Source organism: Sorex araneus, chromosome 5 (assembly GCF_027595985.1).
Source record: "Sorex araneus isolate mSorAra2 chromosome 5, mSorAra2.pri, whole genome shotgun sequence".
Taxonomy (NCBI): Eukaryota; Metazoa; Chordata; class Mammalia; order Eulipotyphla; family Soricidae; genus Sorex; species Sorex araneus.
The window spans coordinates 23,272,973-23,295,711 of NC_073306.1; the positions used below are offsets into that span (position 1 = coordinate 23,272,973).

Sequence of the window (22,739 nt, forward strand, 5' to 3'; positions counted from 1 at the left end):
CCCGTCGGCGCCTGCGCACTGCGCTCTCCGCGCCCGGGTCACCTGTCGGCGCGCCCCGCCCTCTCGCCGCGCGCATGCGCGGGACCCGCCGCGCGCGGGCGGGGTCACGTGTGCGGCGCTGGGCGTCTCCCGGGGGGGGGGGTTGTTTCCTGTCAGTGCGGCGGCGGCCGGGGGGCCGCGGGAGCCCGGGGCCGTGCCAGGCGGGACAAGGCCGGGTTGGTCTCGGATCCGCCGCGAGGTATGCCACGTCCCCGCCCCGGCGTGGGGAGCTGCAGGGCCGGCGGGGATCGGAGGCGGTGCCCCCCTCCCGCGCGTCCCGCCGCCCACGCTCCCGAGCTGGCCCCGGGGCTGCCCGGCCGGGTGGCGTCCCGAGCCGTCCCCGGCCCCTGCGCTCAGCCCAGTCACGGCGTGTGAGCGAGTCCGGGCGCCCTCTGCCGTGCGCCCACGCCTCCGCGACCCCCCGGCGCAGGAATCCACTTGTCTGCAGCCCGGCGCCGCCCCCGCCAGCCCGGGCTCGCCGCCGGCGCGGGGACCGTTGCAAGCAGCGCCCAGCGTCCATTCTCCCTCCTGCCCTGTCGCAGACCGCGGGCGGCTTCCGAGCCGCGCTCCGGACCGACCCCGCGCAGCCCTCGGAACCGCGCCCAGGCTCCCCTCCGGCCACGGGCTCGCCACTCTCTCCTCCCGCCCTCCTGGGAGCCGCGCCGGTACCCTCTCACCTCACACGGATGCCCGCAGCCCAGGACCGTAGTTTCCTGGTGCCAGGCAAACTTTCTCCCCCCAGCACCATCATCAGGTGGTTCCTCCGCCGGAAATCCCGTTCGCTCCCGCAGCTGCTTCTCTGCTCAGCCCTGGCCTCTGGCTCAGGACCTGCCCGCCTGTGTCCCTGCTTGAGGCCATCGCCCCAAAGGTCTGCTGGACTGAGAAGGGACACCCCACCCCCACCCTGATCCCACGCCCCCGAGCCCTAGCTCGGACTCCCACCCACAGCTGGGCGCAGGAATGAATGGCTGTGAAGAATCAGAATGCCGGCTCGGGTTTCTCTAGCGCAGAACCCTCCCGTAGAACTTTGTGCAGGGGCAAAAGTGTCCGCTATTTGTAATGACCACATCGAGGCCCTTGGTCATCTAAGTCTAGCGTGGCTGGGGAAGTGGATGCTGGACTTGACAGAATTTGCATTTTTACTGCCGTGACAAGACAGCGTTAGAGCCTTTATGAATTCCACCCAGCCTGTGGCCACCCCATACCCAGGGGGACTTCCTTTTTTTTTTTTTTTTGGTTTTTGGGTCACACTTGGCGATGCACAGGGGTTACTCCTGGCTCTGCACTCAGAAATTACTCCTGGCGGTGCTCAGGGGACCATATGGGATGCTGGGATTTGAACCCGGGTCCAGGGGAACTTTCTTGAATCTGCCTTGCCCCACCCTCGCCCCACTCAGCCTCTGGCTTTAAAGCCACAGTTGTTGTCTTTGACATGTTGTTGTTGGATTTTGGGTAAGTGCTCAGAGGCTGACTCCTGGCACTGTGCAGGGGGCCACTCCTGACAGTTGGGGACCATATGTGGCACCCTACCTGCTCTACTGTTCTCTCTAGTCCCGTCAGTAGCTTTTTAGTATATGTCCACACTTCGTGCCACCCCCATTCTAGAGGGTCCCTTCCTCTGGTTCCCATGTTGCTTGCTTCCAAGATCTGGGCTAGCTCCCCTTTCTTCCCTTATGTGGTGAGGTCACTATCCACATGTCCACAGGCAGCTGCAGCTTGGGGGGCAGTGGAAAGGGTAGCACGTTCCAATCTCTTCCATTCCCCAACAGATTCCCAAGATGCCAAAACCACGGAAGGGCCCTCGAGCCGGTGGCCAGGGTGTGGCAGCTGCCAAACAGGTATGGATGTGGTCACAGCCTCCTTCACCCCTAAGCTAGTCTGGCAGCGGTGGTGGGGGGCTGGAGGACAGCTTCGGCAAACGGGGTCTCCTGATAGTTTTCTCAGTGCTGCCCATGGGGTGACAAGTGCCTGAGATATCTTTTCTTTTTTTTTTGGGGGGGGTCACACCCGGCAATGCACAGGGGTCAGTCCTGGTTCTGCACTCAGGAATTACCCCTGGCGGTGCTCAGGGGACCATATGGGATGCTGGGATTCGAACCCGGGTCTGCCACGTGCAAGGCAAATGCCCTACCCGCTGTGCTATCACTCCAGCCCCTGAGATATCTTTTTTGTTTGTTTTGGTTTTGCGGCCACAACCCCCATACCCGGCAGTGCTCAGGGATTGGTGCTAGGGATTGAACCCATTTTGGCTGTGTTCAGTGAGGCAAGCGCCCTACCTGCTGTACTGTCCCTTCCTGCCCCCTATTTGTATTACCTTAAAAGAGACAGGTAGAGTGGTGGGATAAAGGACATTATGAAATCATAAGATTTTGTTTCAAATTCTAGCGCTGCTGCCCACCACACGATCTCAGTTTCGTCTGAACACAAAAATAGTACGTGGGGCTAGAATTTCTGTTTTGCAGGACCCAGAGTTCTGTGGCTGGAGGCTGGTGATGGCAGCACAACGGCCTGAAACTGCCACTGAATTGTGGCATAAACTGTTGGACTGAGGGACAGTACCGCCAGAAAGAAGGTGCATGGTCAGGGCACTAGCCTTGCGCATTTGGCTGACCTGGGTTCAATCCCCGAGCACCACCAGGAGTGATCCCCGAGCACAGCCAATGTACCCCCTTATACCCCCCCCATCCAAGTGGTTGAGATGATGATTTTCATGTTCACGTGCATTTTGCCACTGCAAACCAATCTGGACCCAGCTCTTGCCGTTATTAGTAATGACCGCACTGTAGCCTTCTCGTGGCCTTTGTACTGCCACCAGGAAGATAAGTGTCCCTAGGAGTGATGTTACGGGCCTCAGTTTCCTCTCTTGCACACTGGACTTCACAGAGCTTAAAAGAACCACTGGCCGGGCCATCAGGACCTCAGGGTTGTGGACTGTCTCTCCCTGTCTCCCGGTGTTGTCCCTGACACCTTCTCTGCTTTCAGCTGGGGCTCTTTGTTGAGCTCAACGAGGACGACATGCTGTTGGGCGTGGAGGAGGCGGTTGACGACGCGGACCTGGAGGCTGAGCTGCTGGCCCTCACCGGGGAGGCCGGGACCCCAGACCGGAAGCCAAAGCCCCAGGGGCGGGGTGAGTGTGATGTGCCCAGGTGCGGGGCTGGCATGGGGACTCCAGCTCACCTGCCCTTCTTTTTTTTTTGCTTTTTGGGTCACACCCAGCGATGCTCAGGGGTTACTCCTGGCGGTGCTTGGGGGACCATATGGGATGCCGGGGATTGAACCCGGGTCGGCCGAGTACAAGGCAAACGCCCTACCCGCTGTGCTATCGCTCCGGCCCCATCACCTGCCCTTCTCACGGCACTGCATGACCCCTCAAGCACTGCTTGGAAGGGCCTCCGCCATCACAGAGAAAGCGGCCCTCCCGAGTTCCATGGGTGTTGTCTACCTCCCAGACTCAGCTCTTGGGCCGGCCCTCGCTTAGGCCCCACGGAGAGTAGTCCGAGGAGGTGCATGTCTCGTGCACAGGGACGGGAGGGAGAGCGGGGCTCAGGAGCACCCCTAGCAGGCAGCTGACCCTGGCTTGATCCCTGGCACCACCTGGTGCCCAGAGCATCGCCTTGGAGCCCACTGAGCACTGCTGGGGTAGCCTGAGGAATCCCCACATGGCAGGGCCCAAGGAGCACCCCATGCTCAGACCCTGTTGTTGGCTGTGGGTGGCTGACTGTTGCTGAGCTCGCCCGAGCACTGCCTGGAGTAATTCCTGAGTGCAGGGCCAGGAGTAACCCTGAGCATTGCTGGGTGTGACCCAAAAAGCCCAAAAAAAAAAAACAAAAACAAAAACAAAAGGAAAAGAAAAACCAAAATCCAAACACCCAGAAAACAAAGTGCACAGTCTTTTTTTGGGTGGGTCACACCCGGCAATGCAGAAGGGTTACTCCGGGTTTTTCACTCAGGAATTACTCCTGTCGGTGCTTGGGGGACCATATGGGATGCTGGGAATCGAACCTGGGTCAGCTGCGTGCAAGGCAAATGCCCTACCCGCTGTGCTATCGCTCCAGCCCCAAAGTGCACAGTCTTTGTGTCAAATGAATAAGTGCATCTCCCTCCCTGGCTTTGAAGAGTCCAGAGGGCTGAGGCCTGGCACTGTGGGTCTTCGTCTCTCCTGACCAGGCTCCGAGAATAGCACCTTCCATTCCACAGGCCCCTCCGCAAGGCGGGAAGGGGTGCACTGGCCTGAGAGGACCACAGCCCTCCTTTCTTTCAGTGCAGCTCTGCGTGGGGTTACACGAGCCGGGGCCTGACCGCTAGCTCTGCGGAAGGTCCACGCTGGCTCCCGGAGGCGAGCGGGCATGTGCCGGTGGCAGGGCCTCGGAGGCCGCGGTGTTCTCTGGGGCGTACCTGCCATCACAGCACCAGCACCCTCTGGGCGCCCTGGCCCATGGCTGCACTGCCCTGACCCTCTGTGCCCCTCGCCCAGCCCCTCTGCCCATGGCGCACATCGAAAAGTTGGCGGCCGACTGCATGCAGGACGTGGATGAGGAGGAGGAGGATGAGGAAGGGCTGGAGGAGGATGCGGACTTGCTGGTACGTCAGCTGCCGGGGCCGCCTGGGGAGGGGGCCAGGGCGTGTCCCTGTGTGCTGGTGTGCACCAAGTGACCCTTCGCAGGCTTTTTTCCTAACTCGGCTTTGTGACACTCGTCTCTCGACTTCTGTGAGCCCGGCACACGGGGACGCTCAGAGCGGGGGCATCTTCGTGGTTTCCAGGGCCATCCTTGGCTCACTTAGCTCCCAGCCAAGGGGGGGCCCCCGACGTGCAGGCTCTTGGGACCCGTGTCTCCCCAGAGTGAGCTGCAGGAGGTCCTGGGTGCGGAGGAGGAGGCCGGGCCCCCGGAGGGTGAGGAGCCAGCCAGCCCGGGGGACCTCGAGGAGGCGCAGGAGGACGCCGAGGCCCCGGTGTCAGCAGCTCCCCTGGCAGCGCCAGCCCCTGTGGCCCAGGTAGGTTCTGGGGGATCCTGGGTTCGGGGTGCGCCCGCGGGCTCGCACGGTCCGTGTGCAGAGCTGCCCAAGCAGAGGCTGAGGACAAGAGCCTTGGTGACAGGCGTCTCAAAGGCTTCTCTGTTCTCCCGGGCCGCCCCCCGCCACCACTTCCTGGCTCCACAGATGTTCTGGGCCTGTGTTTGCTGCGGACACAGCCTCTGGCCTCTCCCGGGTGTCTTTGCCCCGCCCCGGGAGGCCTTGAGCCTCACCTTCTCCTGGAACCCCGGTGGGAGCGGCCCGGGGGGCCCTGACCAACCCCTCTGCAGGCTGCAGGGCCTCCGGGACTACAGGCGCTGCTGCAGGATCGGATCCACAACTACCGGGAGGCCGTGGCCAGTGCCAAGGCGGCCGGGGACGCGGCCAAAACCAGGCGCTGCGAGCGGGGCCTGAAGGTGGGCTGGGCCGGGGGGTGGGAGGGCGGGCGCAGGCGGCGGGCAGAGGCGGCTCTGCACCGCCGCCGCCGGTCGCCCCGCACTGTCCGGGCTGAGGTGGGGGTCTGGGTTTCTGGTTCTCGCCGTCAGACTCTGGAGTCCCAGCTGGCTGCTGTGAGGAGAGGCAGGGAGGTCCCTGAGGCAGAGATCCCCCCTCCGGTGGCCTTGGGAAAGAGGACCGCAGCGCCCCTGGAAAACAGCGACCTGCCAGCCACCCCCGGCCAAGAGCCAGGTACCCGAAGACGCCGGCCCTTCCCGGAGAGGCCCCCCAGTCCCAGCGGGACCCCAGGCCAGCCCCTTCTCCCCGCACCTCTTGCCTTCTCTGGACCAGTTGCTTCTCTGCAGCCAGTTCCTCTGCGCCAGAGACGAGCGTCGCAGGCAGCCCCGGCATGTCTGCCCCGGACCCAGCCCCTCAGGCGCTGCTGCTGGCCCGCCAGAGAGAGTACAAGCTGGCCGCCCTGAGCGCCAAGCGGGCCGGAGACCTTGACCGTGCCCGGGAGCTCATGCGCATCGGGAAGGTAGGGGAGACCCAGGCCGCGGCCATGGGCAGCTGGGCAGGGGGGAGGCCCGGGGAGGCACCGTGCTCAGCCCGGCTTTGCTCCGCCGCAGAGGTTTGGCGCCGTGTTGGAGGCGCTGGAGCAGGGGCAGCCCGTGGACCTGAGCGCCATGCCCCCCGCACCAGAGGGTCAGTGAGCCGCTGGGGGACCTGCCCGGGATGGAGCCAGGGATGGGGGGCTCAGGGTTGGCAGTGGCTCGGCACCCCCACCTACATCTCTGCTCTGGGCCCCCCAGATCTGAAGTCCCTCCCGCAGGCCCCCAAGGCCCACACGGCACCCTCCACCCCAGCAGTGGAGCGAGTGCAGCCAGTGATGGCCTCAGACACCCCTGTAAGCCCAGGTAGGATGGGCCGGGGGGCCCGGGGCTGGGGGGCTCGGGGCTGGAGAGAGCCGCTGGCTGATGCGCTCCCTCCTGCAGGCGCCCCCGCAGAACCCCAGACCGTGCTCGACGCCCTCCAACAGCGGCTGAACAAGTACCGCGAGGCCGGTGTCCAGGCTCGGGCCGGTGGGGATGAGCGCAAGGCCCGGATGCACGAGCGCATTGCCAAGGTGGGCGGCTGCTCCCCCGCCAGGCCGGCCTTGCCCCCGGGCTGCCCTCTGCCCGCCCTGGCCGCTGGCCCACACAGCCCCCTTCCCTCCCAGCAATACCAGGATGCCATTCGCGCGCACCGAGCGGGCCGCAAGGTGGACTTTGCTGAGCTGCCGGTGCCCCCAGGTGAGCGGGGCTGGGCCTGGGGCTCTGGCCGCGGTGGCAGAGGGGGCTGAGAGGCCCGGGAGCCCCGCCCCGAGGCCACCTCAGCCCTTGAAGCCATCTTTCTCCCGCAGGCTTCCCCCCCATCCCGGGCCTGGAGCCCGCGGCAGGCACCCAGGAGGATGCGATGGCGGCGACTCTAGCAGCTGCTCAGAAACTGGCTTCGGAGGACGCGGCCCCAGCAGAGGACGACGACGAGAATGAGGTTTGGCTGAGGGACGGGGGGCTGAGGCGGGTGACAGGTCCCTGCTGCTGCGGGCCCCGTGGGGGTGGCCTCGAGTTAGCCTGGACTGTACCCAGCGCACAGGTGGGCCCGAGCCAGGGCCAGGCACATCTCTGCATCCCCGGCAGGAGGAGGCCAGCGCCCAGGCTCCGGTGGCCAAGAAGCCGGCCCAGCCTCTGAGCCCTGCCTCCCGGCCCCTGCCCGAGCCCCGGGCCTCCAGCTCGAAGGAGTCACCGAGTCCCTCTGGTGAGCGGGAGGAGAGGCGGGGGCAGGCGGGGCAGGCGGTGCCCAGCAGGAGCACTGTGAGCCCCCTCTCCCCCGCAGTGCGGGAGCAGCTGGCGCTGCTGGAGGCGCGCAAACTGCAGTACCAGCGGGCGGCGCTGCAGGCCAAGCGGGGCCAGGACCTGGAGCAGGCCAAGGCCCATCTGCGCGTGGCCAAAGTCCTCGAGGCCCAGATGGCCCAGGTCCGGGCGGGCCACCCCGTGGACCTCTCCAAGGTGAGTCCCGCCTGCTGATGCTGCGCCGGCAGCCGGGCTGTGGACAGGTGAGCGAGGGGGTGGGAAGGTGCGGGCAGCCCTCTAGCCTCTAGCCCCAGGTAGTGGCCTGTGGCCAGCGGTGACCGGGAGGCGGGCAGCGGTGCCTGAGGCTAGCGCCTGCTTTGCCTCTCTACACGTGCCAGGCTTGGCGGACTCGTCTGACTCTTGGGGGCCCCTGAGGGGCTTTGTGGCTACGCAGGTGCCTTCGCCGTTGATGGACGAGGAGGGGGGCTTCATCGTCATTCACCACGAGGACCTGCGGCTCTCGCAGAAGGCCGACGAGGTGTACGCGCAGCTGCAGAAAATGCTCCTGGAGCAGCACGAGGTCAGCGCGCCGCCCCCTGCCCTCCCCTCCCGCTCCCTCGTCACGCACCCCCCCCTCGGCCCACTATCCCTGTCCGGAGAGGGGTTCAGACTCCTCTTGGGAATGCCACACAGTAGTGTGGCGCAATGGCAGAAGCAGCGAGGGAGGCCTGTGGACAGGATTTCAGCATTTGTGAACCGGTAAATAAAAAATCCCGGTGTGTCTTCCTCCTGCTGACATTCTGTGGAATGTTTCTGTCAGCACTTGAAGCAAAACTAAGAATCTGCTAAGTGAATTTGGGACCTCGCCACCGTCCAGATAGGCAGAACTAGCCACCGTCCAGATAGGCAGAACTAGAGGCCATCCATAAGCAGGGAAGGGAGAGAAGAGGTGGAAAATAACCAGGGCTTGTGTTGGGGGGACTGGGAAGTGGGGGACACAGCAGAACGTGGGGAGCTTTCAGCAGGCAAGCCTCGAGCTGTGCTCTGGGCTCCGACTCACTCGGGGCCCCTGTTTCCAGAAGTGTCTGCTGTTCTCCAAGCAATTCATGCACCAGGGCAACGTAGCCGAAACCACCCGGTAAGTGCTGGGCCTGGACTCGGGCCTGGATCGTGGGGTGCGTGGACGAGCGGCCCTGCCACTCGCCGTGCTCCCCTCTCTGGCAGGTTCGAGAAGCTTGCTCAGGACCGCAAGAAACAGCTGGAGATCCTGCGACTGGCCCAGGCCCAGGGCCTCGACCCTCCCAGCCACCACTTCCAGTTGAAGACGTTCCAGACCGTGAGGTGCTGAGGCCTCAGGAGATGCCGGCTCCGTGCAGGCCCAGGGCGAGACGGGGCCCGGAGCGAGGGCCCGAGGCAGAGCTCCGAGCCATGTGGGGCCGGGAGGAGGCCTGGGCTGCGGGCTGAGGGGTCACAGACCAACCACGCTGCTCCTAGCTCAGACAAGCTTTGCTCTCCTGGAGGCTGCCCAGTGGGGCGGGCATTGGGAGACGGCCCTTCCCCCACCATCCTGCAGCTAACTCTGTCCGTGCTTCCTCCCGGCCGTAGGATCTTCTCAGAACTCAACAGCACAGAAATGCACCTGATCATCGTCCGGGGAATGAACCTCCCAGCGCCCCCAGGTAACTTCGTATCTGCCCCCGCTCCGGGAGCTCCCTGCCAGGAAGCTGGCCACTGGCTCTGACTCCAGCTCCCTTTCTCCATCCCAGGGGTGACCCCTGATGACCTGGATGCCTTTGTGCGGTTTGAGTTCCACTACCCTAACTCGGTGAGGTTCTCTAGCCCCTCTTCCCTGCCCAGGCTCTGCGCAGTCCAAGAGCCTTGGGCACATTCCCTGTAGGGTTCCCTCCTCTCACTACTGACTTTTCCCAGAGTCCTTGGCCCTATAAGCCCATTTTCTCAAACCACCCTGACTCCTGCCATCTTACTGATTTTTAGGATCAGGCTCAAAGAAGCAAAACAGCTGTGGTGAAGAACACAAACTCTCCAGGTAAAGTTCCCACACAGGCAGCACTCTGCAGGCCCAGCATGTGCTTCACGTAAAGGCGGGCCAGGTTCTCTCTGTGGCACCGCATGCCCTCCTGAGCACCCACGTGTAACCCCCAAACAACAAAAAGCTGAAGTTCCAGGTGCTACTTCTGCTTGATCCCAAAGTGGCTCTCAGAGGCCTGGACCAAGGCGCTCTGCTGCCCTCTGGTGGCAGCACTTGAGTTGCAGGGGAGGCCTGGCTTGGCCTGGCTTGGCCTGGCAATTGCCAGGGAGCCAACCCTCTTCTTGCCTTCCCCACTTTTTGTAGAATTTGATCAGCTCTTCAAACTAAACATCAACCGAAACCACCGGGGCTTCAGGAGAGTGATTCAAAGCAAAGGAATCAAGTTTGAAATCTTCCACAAAGGGTGAGGGCCTCATCAGTCATGTGCCCCCGTGGGCTGGTGCAGTCCGCCCCCGTGGGTCCTGCCTTCCCTATCCGCTCCAACCCCTGCTGCCTCTTGGCTCCCCAGATCCTTCTTCAGAAGCGACAAGCTGGTTGGCACAGCCCACCTGAAGCTCGAGCGCCTGGAGAATGAGTGCGAGATCCGAGAGATCGTGGAGGTGGGTGGAAGCAACAGCCACGAGTGCTGAACAGCAGTGACTCCAGTGGGGATTTCCCATTCACTAAAAATATCCCTAACTTGGGGGCTGGAGTGATAGCACAGAGGGTAGGGCGTTTGCCTTGCACGCAAGGTTCGATTCCCACATCCCTATGGTCCCCTGAGCACCGCCAGGGGTAATTCCTGAGTGCAGAGCCAGGAGTGACCCCTGTGCATTGCCTGTGTGACACAAAAAGGAATTTCCGTAACTCAGGGGTAATTCCTGAGTGCAGAGCCAGGAGTGACCTCTGTGCATTGCCGGGTGTGACAATTTCCCTAACTTTGTGAAATTCCTATTTTGCAAGAGTTTCTGCAACTTTCTGGGCCACTCAAGTCCCTGGGGTGGTGAATGAGGACAATGGTCATGGTTGTCGGATTCTGTGACACTGGGACTGGGTCAGGGTGCGAGGCTGCTGTTCGGCTGTGAAAGCAGCTTTGGCCGTGCAGGTGACGAGGTGTGTGAGGACCAGAACCCAGCAGGAAACAGCGCCGTGTGTCCCAGTGCCACACGCGGGGCTCTGTTGGCCTCCAACCACTCTGAAACTGAGACCCAGGCAGGACCCCGGGACCCGGCGAGTCTGCGGGTGTTGTTCACAGTAGGGCGTGGGGCCTGCCAAGGGAGCACCCGCTGGCCTGGGCTCTGGTCTGGCCTGCATGTGGCCGTCCCCAGACCCTTCCCTGTGCAGGGCTGCACTGCAGCCTTCCTGGGCCGTGGCTGGTGCCAGAGCATTTCTCGGGCCATTGGCATGGTGACCCGGAGGAAAGTGAACTGAGTTTCTCCTGCCCTCCTCTCCAAGCCTTTCTGGGTGCCGCCACTGCCAGCAGAAGAGCAAGTGGCCGTGTGTGCAGTGGGGACTTGGCACCACATTCGGTACCTCACTTCCTGCAACAGTGGGCGTTTCCCTCTGCTCCCTCACAGGTCCTAGAAGGAAGGAAGCCCACAGGGGGCAAGCTGGAGGTGAAGGTGAGGCTGCGGGAGCCCCTCAGCGGCCAGGATGTGCAGACGGTCACCGAGAACTGGCTGGTCCTGGAGCCCCGAGGCCTGTGACGTGGGTAGTTCTGAACCAGGCCTCACCCCTCGCTAGACCTGGGTGTTGGGGGCCCTCCCTTCTGCGGTCTCTCGGACGTGCTCTGCACTGTGGCTGACCTATGCCTTGTCCCACAGGCGGTGCCCAGCCCTGCAGTGTCGCATGGGCAGCTCTGTGCTCTCCCGGTCTTGCTGGCTGCCAAGGCGATGCTGCAGTCCAAGTGCCAGAGATCGGGACGCAATGGCTTGGCTCCCCGCCCCTGGCCCAGCCTCGCCGGGGCCAGCTCTCCCAGGACCTGCCGCACAGCTGGCTGGATCCTAGGTGTCCCCATTCCCAACCCGCCCGGTGATGGCAAGGACACCGTCACTGCTCTGTGCCATGCGGGGCTCCTAGCCCCAGTGCAGCGATGGTGGCAGCACCTCCCGTCCCCGCTGCGTTGTTTTGGACGTGCCTTTGGAGCTGTAAGGGGTGCAAGCGCCAGCATGGGGTCTGGAGACGCCTCCGCTAGGGTGGGGCAGGGCTCCTCGGCTCCAGCTGGCCCCTGGCGGCCAGTCCTCGCTGCTGTTCCCCGGCTCTGGCTGTGCCTGTGCCTTGGTTCCTGACAGCTGCTGCACCAGCCCCTCTGCTTCCCACAGCGCTCTCTGAAGACAGACGTGACCCTCGCGGCTCTTGGATTTGGTCCCTGTGCCTAAGACTCAAAGGACTGCTTGCTAGAGGGGGAAATACAGCTGTCTACCAGTCTACACAGCCACCTTTCTTTATTGAGGAACCTGGGTTTGAGTCCCTGCCGGGTTTCAGCACACACAGTGCCCGTCACAGCCCTGGCCTGGGCACAGAGCACCACCGATATGGGGGGCAGGGGGCTGCTCTTGGGAGAAGCAGGGAGACCTCACACCCCAGCAGGCCCCCACGGGAAGCCCCACAGCGCTTTCCAAGAATGCCTTAGGGTTTATTTTCCAGAATGGAGGCAGACATGGAGGGATTTGTAGTTGCAATAGATTTAATATTCAAAACTGCAGAATTCTACATTTCTTAGAAATAAACTTTAACAACCCACCTTCCCCGCCCCTCTTTTTGAGGCATTAAATGAAGGTTCACAAAGCATTCCTTAAGATCGCTCTTGAAAGGCTGTAAGTGAAGGAAATACATTCAGCTTACTGGTCACTACAGTATTGCATAAGCAAGCTCAGGGCCGAGCTTCTGTGTCTTTTTGGGGGTTAGGGCTGGACCATGCTTCCTTGCCCTTAAGAGCAGAGCTTTTATTGGGTAACAGCAGGGATGACAAATGACTTTTTCTGAGAGCTTTCGGTCTTACTGATCTCAGTGACCTGCCATAGTTTCCACAGATTTGAGATTTAACACTTAATTGCAGTCGCGTCTGTGTTGAACAAGCAGGAATTCAGAATGAAAGGGAGGCCCGTGAGCCTTCCTGACGGGACCCAGAGCAGCGTTCTTCAACCACCGGTCTGACGCCAGGTGACGGTCCACAGGTGCAGAAAGTGAAAACCACTGGGCCATTGCCGTGGTCCTAATGCCAGGCCACGGTACCCAGCAGGACAGGTGCCTAGCAGGCTGCAGCTGTACACGGATCGGGGGACGCTGGCCTAGAGCAAAGAGGGCGGCAGCCAGGAGGGTCCTGTTTCAAGCTAGTCCCCCACACGCCCTATGCCCAAACCAGTGGTCAACAAGAGGCCTTGGGGCCTCTGCTTGTCTTTGAAAATTAAAGACTTTATTTTTTTGGTGGGGGCGAGGGGTCCTCCCAGCTCTGTGTTCAGGGATTGCTCCCAGCAGTGAAACCCTGGCCTCCCATAAGCAAAGCAAGCATGCACGCAGCCCACTGAGCTCTCAGGCCCTCACCTAGAAAGCTCTAACCATCTAGGCATGCCTACGTTTGGGCCCCTTCAGGAAATACCTTTTTGCAGCTGGGTAGTTTTTCGGTGGCTCCAAAGAACTCCCTTCACATCACTCCCGCTCCATCACTCTCCCATCCCCCTGTAGGTTGCAGGGCGCCAGACTACATCACCCACTGGAGCTGGAGACTGCCAAGGGCGTGGAGGGGCCAGGGTGGGAGGAGCCTGCTCGGGCCACATCTGGTTCTGAGATATGCCCAAATGAAATTGTCACCCAGCGAATCATTCAAAAATGTAAGTTGTCAGGATGGAGCAAGAGTACAACAGGTAGGGCACTTGCTTTGCTTATGGCCGACCCAGATCCGATCTCTGGAACCCCATCTGGTCCCGAGCCTGGTTAGGAGCGTAAGCGCTGAGCACTGCCGGGTGTGGTCCAAGACCTGCTTCCCACCTCCCCGCAGCTGTAAATTACTGAAAGGGGAAACTTATCTAAGACCCAGGAGTCATACAGCTAGAGGAAAACCTTTTGCAACCCTAAGTTTTCTTACCGCACCACTCTGGAACACTGTTGCTTCCAGATTTTGAAAGCTCATTTCCCAAACATAGGCAGCTCCTAGGCTACCTTCCTTCTTAAGGAAAGGATGAAACGGGAGGGAACAGTGCAGCTGGGGAGCTTGCATGTGACCCAGCCCCATCAGATTCTCCCCTTGCTGGGCCTAAGCCTCCTAAAGCTCTCCTGGGCCTCTTGGTCACCCGTGTGTCTTGACAGGAAACTCCACAGTTTGATGATCATTAAGTCAGAAAACACTGTCACACACTTACTGAAAATGTTCAGCAGATTATCTGAAGCAAATGCATTTGATAAGAATTTGGTTTTAAGATAGGAAGTCAGGTAAAGAGCAGCTACCTCTTTATACGCAGCTCTATAGCTCTACGTTCTAGAAAAGTCTGTCAAATGCCCGGTTTACAAGATGATACTGCTAAACAGGAAAGGGTGTCTTGAGCAGCTAAGAGCAGACCTGACTGAAAGGAGTTGGGCTTGAGTAAGAGGATCCAAATGCCTGATGTACAGATCTAGAGGCAACGGACAAGAGAAGCAGCTTGGGCGCAGGCCCCATTCACACTCGTGATGTACCTAGCGTGCGCCGGCCACCCAAACACCTGGCCCTGTTAGCGAGCGTTTCCTGCGCCTGTCAGATGAGGGGTGATCCCGGGACAGGCTTTCAAGCTGCTGTTCTGTGGGCACATTTTTCCCCTCTGAAGCTCTGGCCACGAAGGGGGAGGTCACGTCCCTGGTTCTCTGCAGCCATCTCCAAAGCCAGTGACAGGAGCGGTCGAGTACGGGGCTCCCACTGCAGAGGGGCCAGTCCTAGCCAGGCCCGTGGCCTGTCTGGAAAACTGCTGCTGCCTCGATGTAGCCCCATGGCCTGCTGAGTCCCCAGGGCGCTGAGCCCGAGTGCCGGGCACAGACGCTCGATCACTGTCCTCCAGGACGGCATGTGCGTCCACGGGGTTCTGGGAACTGCTGCTCTCCTGAAGAAGAGCCTCTCCTTCCTGAACGTGCTTCCAGAAAACGCCACTGGCGGGAATGAGCTGCTCCAGAACAGTGAACAGGTTGAACTTGAGGACTATGAGATCCCTGTGGTCTGTGACCAAAATAATTTGTTTTTATGGTGCCGTACTGGACCCGGGTCCTTTCCCATTGCCGGGCGAGAGAGTGACTCCGTGGAGCGCTCTTCCAGCCCTCCAAAGCAGTGCAGTCAGGACATGACAAACAACATGGGGAGATGACGGCCTGGTGTTCAGCACTAGTCCCAGTAAAAGAAATCTACGCCCCTCAGAGGAACTGCTGATTCCAAGGGTGAGAGATCACCTGCTATGTTTTAAAAAAAAAAAAATTCCAAAAGTGGTAGCATGGCAAAGGACACAGGACGTCTCTTAAGGGGCTTCTTCTGGCAAAGCGTAGGACATCTGAGCACCAAATTATGAATCAGAACAACCTCAGCAATGCAGGGGCGGGGGGTGGCTCAGTAGCAGAGCACTTGCCTTGCACGGTTGAGATCTGGATTAAATCCCTGACATCACCCACATGAAACAAAACAGGATCAACCCCCCAGCCTCTCTTGAAACTTAAATATACAGAAAAACATACGATTACCAAGAGTAACTGGAAAAGGTAGCGAGGCTATAATTTGAAAGTCAGTTTGTAGCTATCGGTAAAAGCAACTCAGACAAGAACCATCCACTAGTGCTAATCATTCTAAGGGGGAAGTTTTGATAAGGAAAAGATTTGCATGAACTGTGATCTCTACACATACTGTTTATTAGTTCCAAGGGGAAAAGACAGCAGGGAGACTGGACAACACTTGGACCAGAGGAACTGAACGGGCCACCATCAGCCAGGTGCTGTGGCTGTCACAAAGGTCACAGCCTCACAAGGATTCCCACCCAGAACATCTAACCTAATTCCAGCTAGGATGACACATTCAAACTCAAAACGATGCGTTTCTAGCTTTAAAGGGATTGGGGGACCTACCAGTACTAAAAATAACGATGCGAAAGATAACAATGAGTGTTTCCAGCTACTTGCCCTGTCTGATCCTAGGCTGAAGCTTTCCTGGAGGGGGACATGCCTTGAAAGTCAGTCTGGATGAGAGGGAAAGCGCACTCTGCAGCCAGCGTGGGGTGTGGCTCGTGGGGAGGGCAGGAGCCCACAACAGCTTTCCCAGAAATAAGCATTCAAGCCTCTGGGGGCAAAGGGCAAAGAGATAAACACTCCACCGGCTCCACTGCTTCTGGAGAGAAGACAGTGGTAAAGCAAGGGCGGCAGCAGTTGGCGTGTGGACAGTCTGCCGTGGGCCCGGGAAAGAGCACACCTTGGGTACTCTGCACTTGCAACTCGCCTGGAAGTTAATCTCCCCGCCCCCCCCCCATAAAAAATGTTCTTAAGATACTTGAAGTCTACTAAAATCGGGTGGATTCCATCAGTTCAGTATCTGCCATTCATCTGTGTCCCCCGCTCTGGCTAGCAGAAAGAGAATCCCGTGCGTCTGGGATTCGTTTCAGCCAGTCTGGCGAGAGCCAACACCTTTGTGTGGCTTCTCCCCGGAATCAGCGGGCAGGCCGGGGAGGCGCCTGGCGTGGACCTCTCCTCAGAGAATGCTGTACAAAGAGTGCAAGACTGATGCTTCGGTTTTTATTTCCCCTCTGCCTCCCGCCCCTCCCGTGGCTGTGGGCGTACCCGTGGATGTACCCATTTGAACATCTCTGCAGGTGGGTCTGGAAAAGGAGGAGGAGCAGAATTCTCGTCTAAACAGTAACAGGGGGTTAGCTGCGAAGATAGCGTGACTTTGTGCAGTAACAGAAGCTGCCCAGATCTTTTTGGTGGACAATGCATAGAAGACTTAGAATTATGGAACATCTGTCCCCCCAGCCCCCCTCTCCCATCCCGATTCCCCACCTCCCACCCCTATCCCCCCATTAATAGTGTTAACAAAAGCTTAATGATCTTCCAGTTCTAAAGTGCAAATGGTTTGAGTGTGACTGCTGCTGCAAGAGGTCTGAACAGAAACCGATGGCGTCCTCCTGTCTAGGCGATGTTCTCCAGGATATAAAAGATGAGTTCCATGACCACGGGGCCCTCACTCAGCTGGCAGGCCCCTCCGTGGATCACCGGCACCAGAGCGCTGTCCAGGTCGTTCATGTACTGCGAGGGAAGGGGCTGCCCGTTGCTCCCCGCCTGATAGCCAACCTGCAGCGCAGAGAGAAGGGGGCAGTCACTGAGCACAGCCCCCCGCAGCAGCCAGGCCCTGGTAGCCGAGCAGCTAAGGGGAGGAAAAAGGCAGTGACCACGAAGTCCTCCTGAACCGCCGCGTAACACTGTAGCACTGATTCACCCAAACCATGCTCCTTGGGACCGAGAGACTTTGGCTAAGACAGTCCATCTATCACGGTCTTAATTTCTCAGAAAGAGGGTGTGAGGGTGGGTGGTGCACAGAGGTCTGTAATATCAGAAGTAAAGCCTAGACCTCTGGCTGTGAAAATTAAAACAAGAAAAGTACTTGGAACAGCTCCCGAACACAGCAGGAACTAAACACCTATTGTTTTCTGTTGTTGTTGTTGTTATTTTTGAGCCACGTCTGGCAGTGCTCAGGGGTTACTCCTGGCTATGCACTCGTGGAAGTGCTCGGGGGACCTTATGGGATGCCGGGGATCAAACCTGGCTGGGCTGCGTGCAAGGCAAACACCCTGCCCGATGTGCTATTTCTTGGAACCCAAACACCTGTTCTGCTCATCCATGCAGTGTGTTCTCGAAACGTGCAGAGGGATTCTGAGATGAACAAAGCAGGGCCCTGCCCTCAGTGCTTGTTCTTTGCTTCACGCGAGCCCCTTCTCTCCAGGCAGGTGATCAGGATGCCTGAGAAAGGAGCCTGCCTCATCTCTGGCGTGATTACCCAGAGAAGCTGTGAGTGAGCATGGGGCGTCGCAGTGAAAACTTGGTGACTGGAGAGAGAGAGAGAGAGAGAGAGAGAGAGAGAGAGAGAGAGAGAGAGAGAGAGAGAGAGAGAGAGATGAAAGAGACAGAGACAGACACACAGAGAGAGAAGAGAGAGAGAAAGAGAGAAAGAGGAGAGAGGAGAGAGAGAAGAGAGAGAGGAGAAAGGAGAGAGAGGAGAGAGAGAGAGAGAGAGAGAGAGAGAGAGAGAGAGAGAGAGAGAGAGAGAGAGAGATGTTCCTAATTCCCCTGATAATGACAGAACTCTGCGCTGGCACATATCACGGGGATCTTCTCAGCTAGGAATAAGGAACGGGGGGTGGGGGGGGTGTTCGCATGCGTGTGTGCATGCGTGTACGCGCGTGCATGCATGCGTGCGTGTGTGGGGGGGTGAGGGGAGTAGCAGGATGACGACTGCGAACAGCAAACAGGAAAGCGAGGCGGGCAGGAAGGCTGAAAGAAGACTCAGCAGCACGGGCAGAGGGAAGGCCAGACGGACATGCTAGGGCCGGCTCCGCAGGGCCCCCGAAACCTCTTCCTACCTGGTCGGAATCCAGGGTCACGCGCAGGCCCAGCTTGGTCATCCCGTCTTCTTTCAGAAGCTTCAGGTGCGGGCAGAGAGCCAGGCAGAAAGCCTTGGCCACGTGCTCGGTGAGTCGGCTGTGGTCCGCGGGGTCACTCAGGCAGCTGTGCTGGTCATCGTTTTCTAGGAAAAAGACCTATTCCCCACAAAAGAGACTCTGAACTCTGTGCCCAGGAGAGAGGCAAGACACGAGCACGTCAGCTCCCAGAGCCCCAATTCCTGGGAGGGCAAGGTCGGCCTGCTTCCCCAGGCTGTGCCAGGGCCCTGGGGCCTGCGCTTTCAGAATGAGAAAGGGCTTATGCTTTGCACTGCACCTTTAAAAGGTAGGCCTGACGCCCGCGAACTACCTCCGGAGCCATGTACGCTCTTTCATGGACCATGATCCAGAGAATCGGAAATAAAGAACTGGCAGAATTTCTCCTGGATACCGCACAAGGCTGAGTCATCCCAGAGCAACCCGGAGGGGGCAGGTGAGCCCATCACACACCCAAACAGAGCCCCAGCAGCCGAAACCCTCCACACTCCACACTCACCACCATGGTCCCAGTCAGACTGCATGGCTCGGATGAGCCTCACCCAGAAATTAATTTGCTGAAAAACTCAGGTATGTGGGTTTTGTGACTGAAATCTCCAAGCTTTTATAGGAGCAGGGATGGGCTACTTCTCCCCATCTCCCTGTACTTTTGGAAGCTCAACTGTCACATATAGGCCCCAAAGCTGCCACCCTGTTAAGAACTGAACTCCAGCTGTATCACCCGGTTAAAAATATTGGACATGCTGGAGCCACATGGCATCTCAAACTCTACAACACTGATAGACCGGGAGTAGCACACCAGATTGGATGGGAAGTAATGTAGCAAGCAACCAATCTGGATTAACAAAATATATACACAGAAGGCTTAACCTGTAACAACGGCCTAATAATCTCTTATGCAAGGACTTACTGGCATCATGGTGAAATACAACAATCTTCACTAACTTTCTCCTAAGGAAATATTTTTTGTGAGTGCTTTTTGGGTCACACCCAGCGATGCACAGGGGTTACTCCTGGCTGATGTGCTCAGGAATTACTCCTGGCGGTGCTCCGGAGACCATATGGAATGCTGGAAATCGAACCCAGGTCAGCTGCAAGCAAGGCAAACGCCCTACCTGCTGTGCTATTGCTCCAGCCCCATTAGCAAATTATTTATAACAAGCAATGTAAAATAAATTCTTGAGGGCCTGCTTATGGGGGCAGGCTCAGGGGTGGTTGGGAAAATTGAAAATAATGGTGGTGGGAAGGTATTACAGTGGTGGGATTGGTGTTGGAATATTGAATATCTATCTATAACTAAACTAATGACTTAATGAAGTTATATAAATTTAAAAAATTACAAACAAAAATAAATGATAAATCTTATGGGGTTGGAGCGACAGTACAGCAGGTAGGGTGTTCGCCTTGCATGTGGCCCACCTGGATTCGATCTCCAGCACCCCGTATGGTCCCCTGAGCCCGCAGGAGTTATCCTTGAGTGCAGAGCCAGGAAAAAGCCTTGAGCACCACCAGGTGTGGCACAAAAACCAAACCAAAACAAAGAAAAACAACAAAACCCAAAAACCACCTCTGTGCGGACAGTTTCCTTAGCGTCTGACCTCAGACCCACACCTCGAGGCTCTGACTCAGCCCTTCAGGTTCCACAGGTCCCTTCAGAAGCACTGGCAGGTGAGGGCAAGCCAGAATCTTCCATCTCTGGCTACCCGAGACAGAGCTGCCCCTGCCTACGGCCCACAGAGTTGGAGGCAGTGCGGTGCTGGGTGCTCACCCCGGGCACTGCGCTGGGCACAGTGGACTCAGAGTGGAGAAGCCCGAGTCCAGCGTAGGTGGTGGCAGCGCAGGAAGAGGCGCTCCCAGGTGAGAATTGCTGGTGCGCTTTCTGAGGAGAGCGCGGGCCTCTCGGTCTGAGGAGCAGCAGGGGTGCACACAGCCCCGGCTCACCGGGGGTTCCCGCCAAGAATTCTCCCGAGGGGGCAGCGCTCACGGCCAGGGACAGGACAGCAGGAGAGAGCTCCGAGCGGGAGCTGGTCTCTGGCCTGAGCCTGGCGCTGGCGCCCACCTGGGAATGTCTGTTTCTGTTTTGTGGGGGGCTACACCTGGCAGTGCTCCTCTCGGGGACCACACCTGGTGCCAGGGACGGAACCCGGGGCAGCCGAGCCTTACCCACTCTACTATCTTAGGGCCCCCTTCACCCCATCCCTACCCCCGTCCCCACAGATCCAACTTCTCTGTAAGTGACATCTGGCAGAAGCTCCAGCCTCGAGAAAACGCTCAGAGGGCTAAAGTCGGGGTGAGCAGCGGCACCCCCAGGCCTGCCGACGGAGCAGGGGTGAGGGTGGGGATAAGGCACGCTCCAGTCTCTGCAGACCCGCGCATGATGCCATGACAGGCGGCAGAAATGAAAAAAATTAGGTAGGTCTCAGGTTCAGTTTCTGGAACTGAAACAGTTTCGTTTTTCCAGAAATTAAATAATGAGTAACTAGCCGGCCTGACCCCGCCTGGAAAGATCCTGGACCCAGGAAATGGGCTCAATCACTCACAATGTGCCCGGAACCATAGAGAATGTACCCATATACTGTTAATGGAAACTATTGTTTAACTGTTGCCTGGCTGTTCTCTGAACACTGTTGCCATAGCGCTCGCTTAACTTTGAAGCTCTGAAACCTATTTAAACTGCTTGTGATTTGGAGTCCGGGTCCTTGTCAAGACTCCATTGTGTGGGAGGAGACGTGGACCCTAGCTCAAGCTAGCCATAAAGTTCCTTTGCTTTTGCATTATTGTGTGTGGCCTCGGTCTCTCTGCAACTGGGGATCTGAAATTCGGGCACAATAGTGTCTCTGTGAACCCACATGAAGCTTTACCCGCTCTTGGCCTCAAATATCATGTGTGTGAACTGGAAAACATTTGAGTCATAGAACGTTTTTAAAAATTAAGACCTTTAGGGGCCGGGGGGAGAGCACAGCGGGCAGGCGGTGGGGTTGCTTGCAGCTGACCCAGGTTTGATCCCAGGCACCACATGTGGTCCTCTGAGCCCCGCCAATAGCTCTCAGCACTGCCAGGTGAGGCATCCAAACCAAATCACCAAAACCAAGACTTTGAGATATTGAAAGGACACCAGAGATCTTATCAGACAGATAATGCTTCATTTTACAGATTTCTAAGAGGAGTTTCAAGGAGATGAGGAGGTGCAGGACCTGCTGTTTTATTCCCAGAGACTAAACTTGCTGATCCCTAAGCCTCTGCCCCTCAGTGCCCGCCCGGTCCTGCCCAGTGGGAGAGAGCTCAGGAGCCCCCGGACTGGGCCTGAGTCACGTCTGTGCTGTTACCAACTTGCCTTGTAATCTTGGACAAGTTTCTTGGTCACTCAGCTTTAGTTTCATTACTGATAAAAGATGTCTGACTTCAAGCTTGTGGTCACGCACAAGAGCTGCTAAGGCAGCACAATTAGCCCGTCTTTGAGACAACGGCAGAGATGGGACCCTGGAGAAATGCTCAAAAGCTGCTCTGAGCAAGACGACCAGAGAGACCTGGGAGGCCACACTCACTCATGGAGAGACCTGGGGGCTGCCTTGCTGGCATCTTCCTGGGGGGCTCAGACTACGGGGAAGAGAAACTGACTTTTCTTTTGTACTCGAGGCATGGCCCAGATGAATCTCTGTCCCAAGGGGGTTCCAGCATCAGCCTTTACCTCTGTCCATCGGATCACTTTGCCATTGGCTTTGTACTCTGACCCGTGGAATATCTTCACACTCGTTATAGACTCCATGGACTTCCCATCGATTGGACTGATGACACTGAAGTGACAAAATAGAGATACAAAGGTGAGAGATCCAAGCACCTCCGAGGCCACTCACCCGCTCCGGCTAATGACACTGGGTAGGTCATCTCGGCACAAAGCCAGAGTGCAAAACCCTCCAGACAGCCACCCCAGGAAGGGCCGGGGAGGGGCGTGCTCCCGAGGTCACACCCGTGCACCAGAGTTGCAGGCCTGGGGCTGTTTCTCTCAAAGGGAAAGGAACCGTTTCCTCCAACCCACACTCTCTCCCAGTGCCCTCCCAGGAAAGAAGTGTCCAGGCCTGGCAGTCCAGGAGGAGGTTGGAGGCCCCTCCCTTAGGTGAGTGGTCAGCGGGCATGGAAGAGGCTCTTGCCCAAATCCCGTTGCAGCTGCAAAGGGGCTTGGTAAAACACCGACAGCGTCGAGAGCACCAGTGGTGCGGGTCCCTCAGAGTGAATGTCCCCGCCAGCGTCCCTTTCCTTCTCCCTCACAGACCACGGCGGAGTCACGTGTCCCTGTCCCCTGCCCCCACAGACTGTCCCGGAAGCCAGAAAGCATCAGTGTGGGCACTCACCCCTTGTTGACATTCTTGTCGTCATCCACCCACTGGATGTGGAGGTGCTCCTGGGGCTCCTCGGCGTCCGCCTTCCCGCAGGTGACGCTGAAGTCCTTCATGTCCCGCAGCGCCTGTCGCAGTGCCTCCATGTTCTCGGCAGTGATCTGGACCATGACGCCATCTACAAGTCAGCACCGAGACAGAGGCGGGGCGGGGAGAAGGTCAGTGCCAGCCTGATGCGGGGGGGCCTGGGTCTCTCTCCACTCGAGGAAACTGCAGGGAGGTGTTGTGCCCCGAGCTGGACGTCTCAAGGTGCTCGGAGGAGTGAACACAGCGCCCTGCCCAACAGAGGCCCTGCCGGGGTGTCCCTTCGCACCCACCGGGCTTTCCCCTGAGGCTGCGCTTCCCCTGAGGG

General features: G+C 58.6%; 2 protein-coding genes across 6 annotated transcripts in view; one reads left to right on the forward strand and one right to left on the reverse strand.

Moving 5' to 3' along the window:
* The first annotated feature begins 124 nt into the window (after positions 1 to 124).
* CC2D1B (coiled-coil and C2 domain containing 1B) lies at positions 125 to 15,033 on the forward strand. Of its 3 annotated transcripts, XM_055140622.1 has the most exons (26): positions 125 to 238; positions 782 to 907; positions 1,809 to 1,877; positions 3,022 to 3,166; positions 4,514 to 4,620; positions 4,879 to 5,031; positions 5,340 to 5,465; positions 5,595 to 5,736; positions 5,850 to 6,022; positions 6,114 to 6,189; positions 6,297 to 6,401; positions 6,480 to 6,610; positions 6,704 to 6,776; positions 6,887 to 7,017; positions 7,164 to 7,281; positions 7,360 to 7,532; positions 7,771 to 7,896; positions 8,396 to 8,454; positions 8,541 to 8,657; positions 8,922 to 8,995; positions 9,083 to 9,141; positions 9,312 to 9,363; positions 9,670 to 9,769; positions 9,875 to 9,965; positions 10,923 to 11,052; positions 11,169 to 15,033. In XM_055140622.1, exons 3-25 carry the CDS (start codon positions 1,818 to 1,820, stop codon positions 11,049 to 11,051), a joined length of 2,520 nt encoding a protein of 839 aa, XP_054996597.1. In that variant the 5' UTR covers positions 125 to 238; positions 782 to 907; positions 1,809 to 1,817; the 3' UTR covers position 11,052; positions 11,169 to 15,033. The 3 variants fall into 3 exon arrangements, with proteins under 3 accessions (XP_054996597.1, XP_054996596.1, XP_054996595.1); XM_055140621.1 differs by lacking the exon at positions 782 to 907 and having other exon boundaries at positions 141 to 238; positions 10,923 to 11,056; XM_055140620.1 differs by lacking the exon at positions 782 to 907 and having other exon boundaries at positions 141 to 238.
* Positions 15,034 to 16,055: 1,022 nt separating this feature from the next.
* Positions 16,056 to 22,739, reverse strand: part of ZFYVE9 (zinc finger FYVE-type containing 9) — a 140,060-nt gene continuing 133,376 nt past the window's right edge. For all 3 annotated transcript variants that reach the window (XM_055140619.1, XM_055140617.1, XM_055140618.1), the window contains 4 exons: positions 22,343 to 22,505; positions 21,682 to 21,787; positions 17,919 to 18,095; positions 16,056 to 16,632 (listed from right to left, as the gene is read on the reverse strand). In XM_055140619.1, coding sequence (XP_054996594.1) covers positions 16,471 to 16,632; positions 17,919 to 18,095; positions 21,682 to 21,787; positions 22,343 to 22,505 — 608 coding nt within the window. In that variant the 3' untranslated portion in view covers positions 16,056 to 16,470. The remainder of the gene's footprint in view (positions 16,633 to 17,918; positions 18,096 to 21,681; positions 21,788 to 22,342; positions 22,506 to 22,739) is intronic.

Bases quoted from the DNA above. Each gene is read 5' to 3' on its own strand.
- CC2D1B (XM_055140622.1), top strand. From the start codon at position 1,818: ATGCCAAAACCACGGAAGGGCCCTCGAGCCGGTGGCCAGGGTGTGGCA. The intron at 4,621-4,878 runs GTACGTCAGCTG...GTGTCTCCCCAG, and splicing joins AGGAGGATGCGGACTTGCTG to AGTGAGCTGCAGGAGGTCCT. The intron at 6,402-6,479 runs GTAGGATGGGCC...TCCCTCCTGCAG, and splicing joins AGACACCCCTGTAAGCCCAG to GCGCCCCCGCAGAACCCCAG.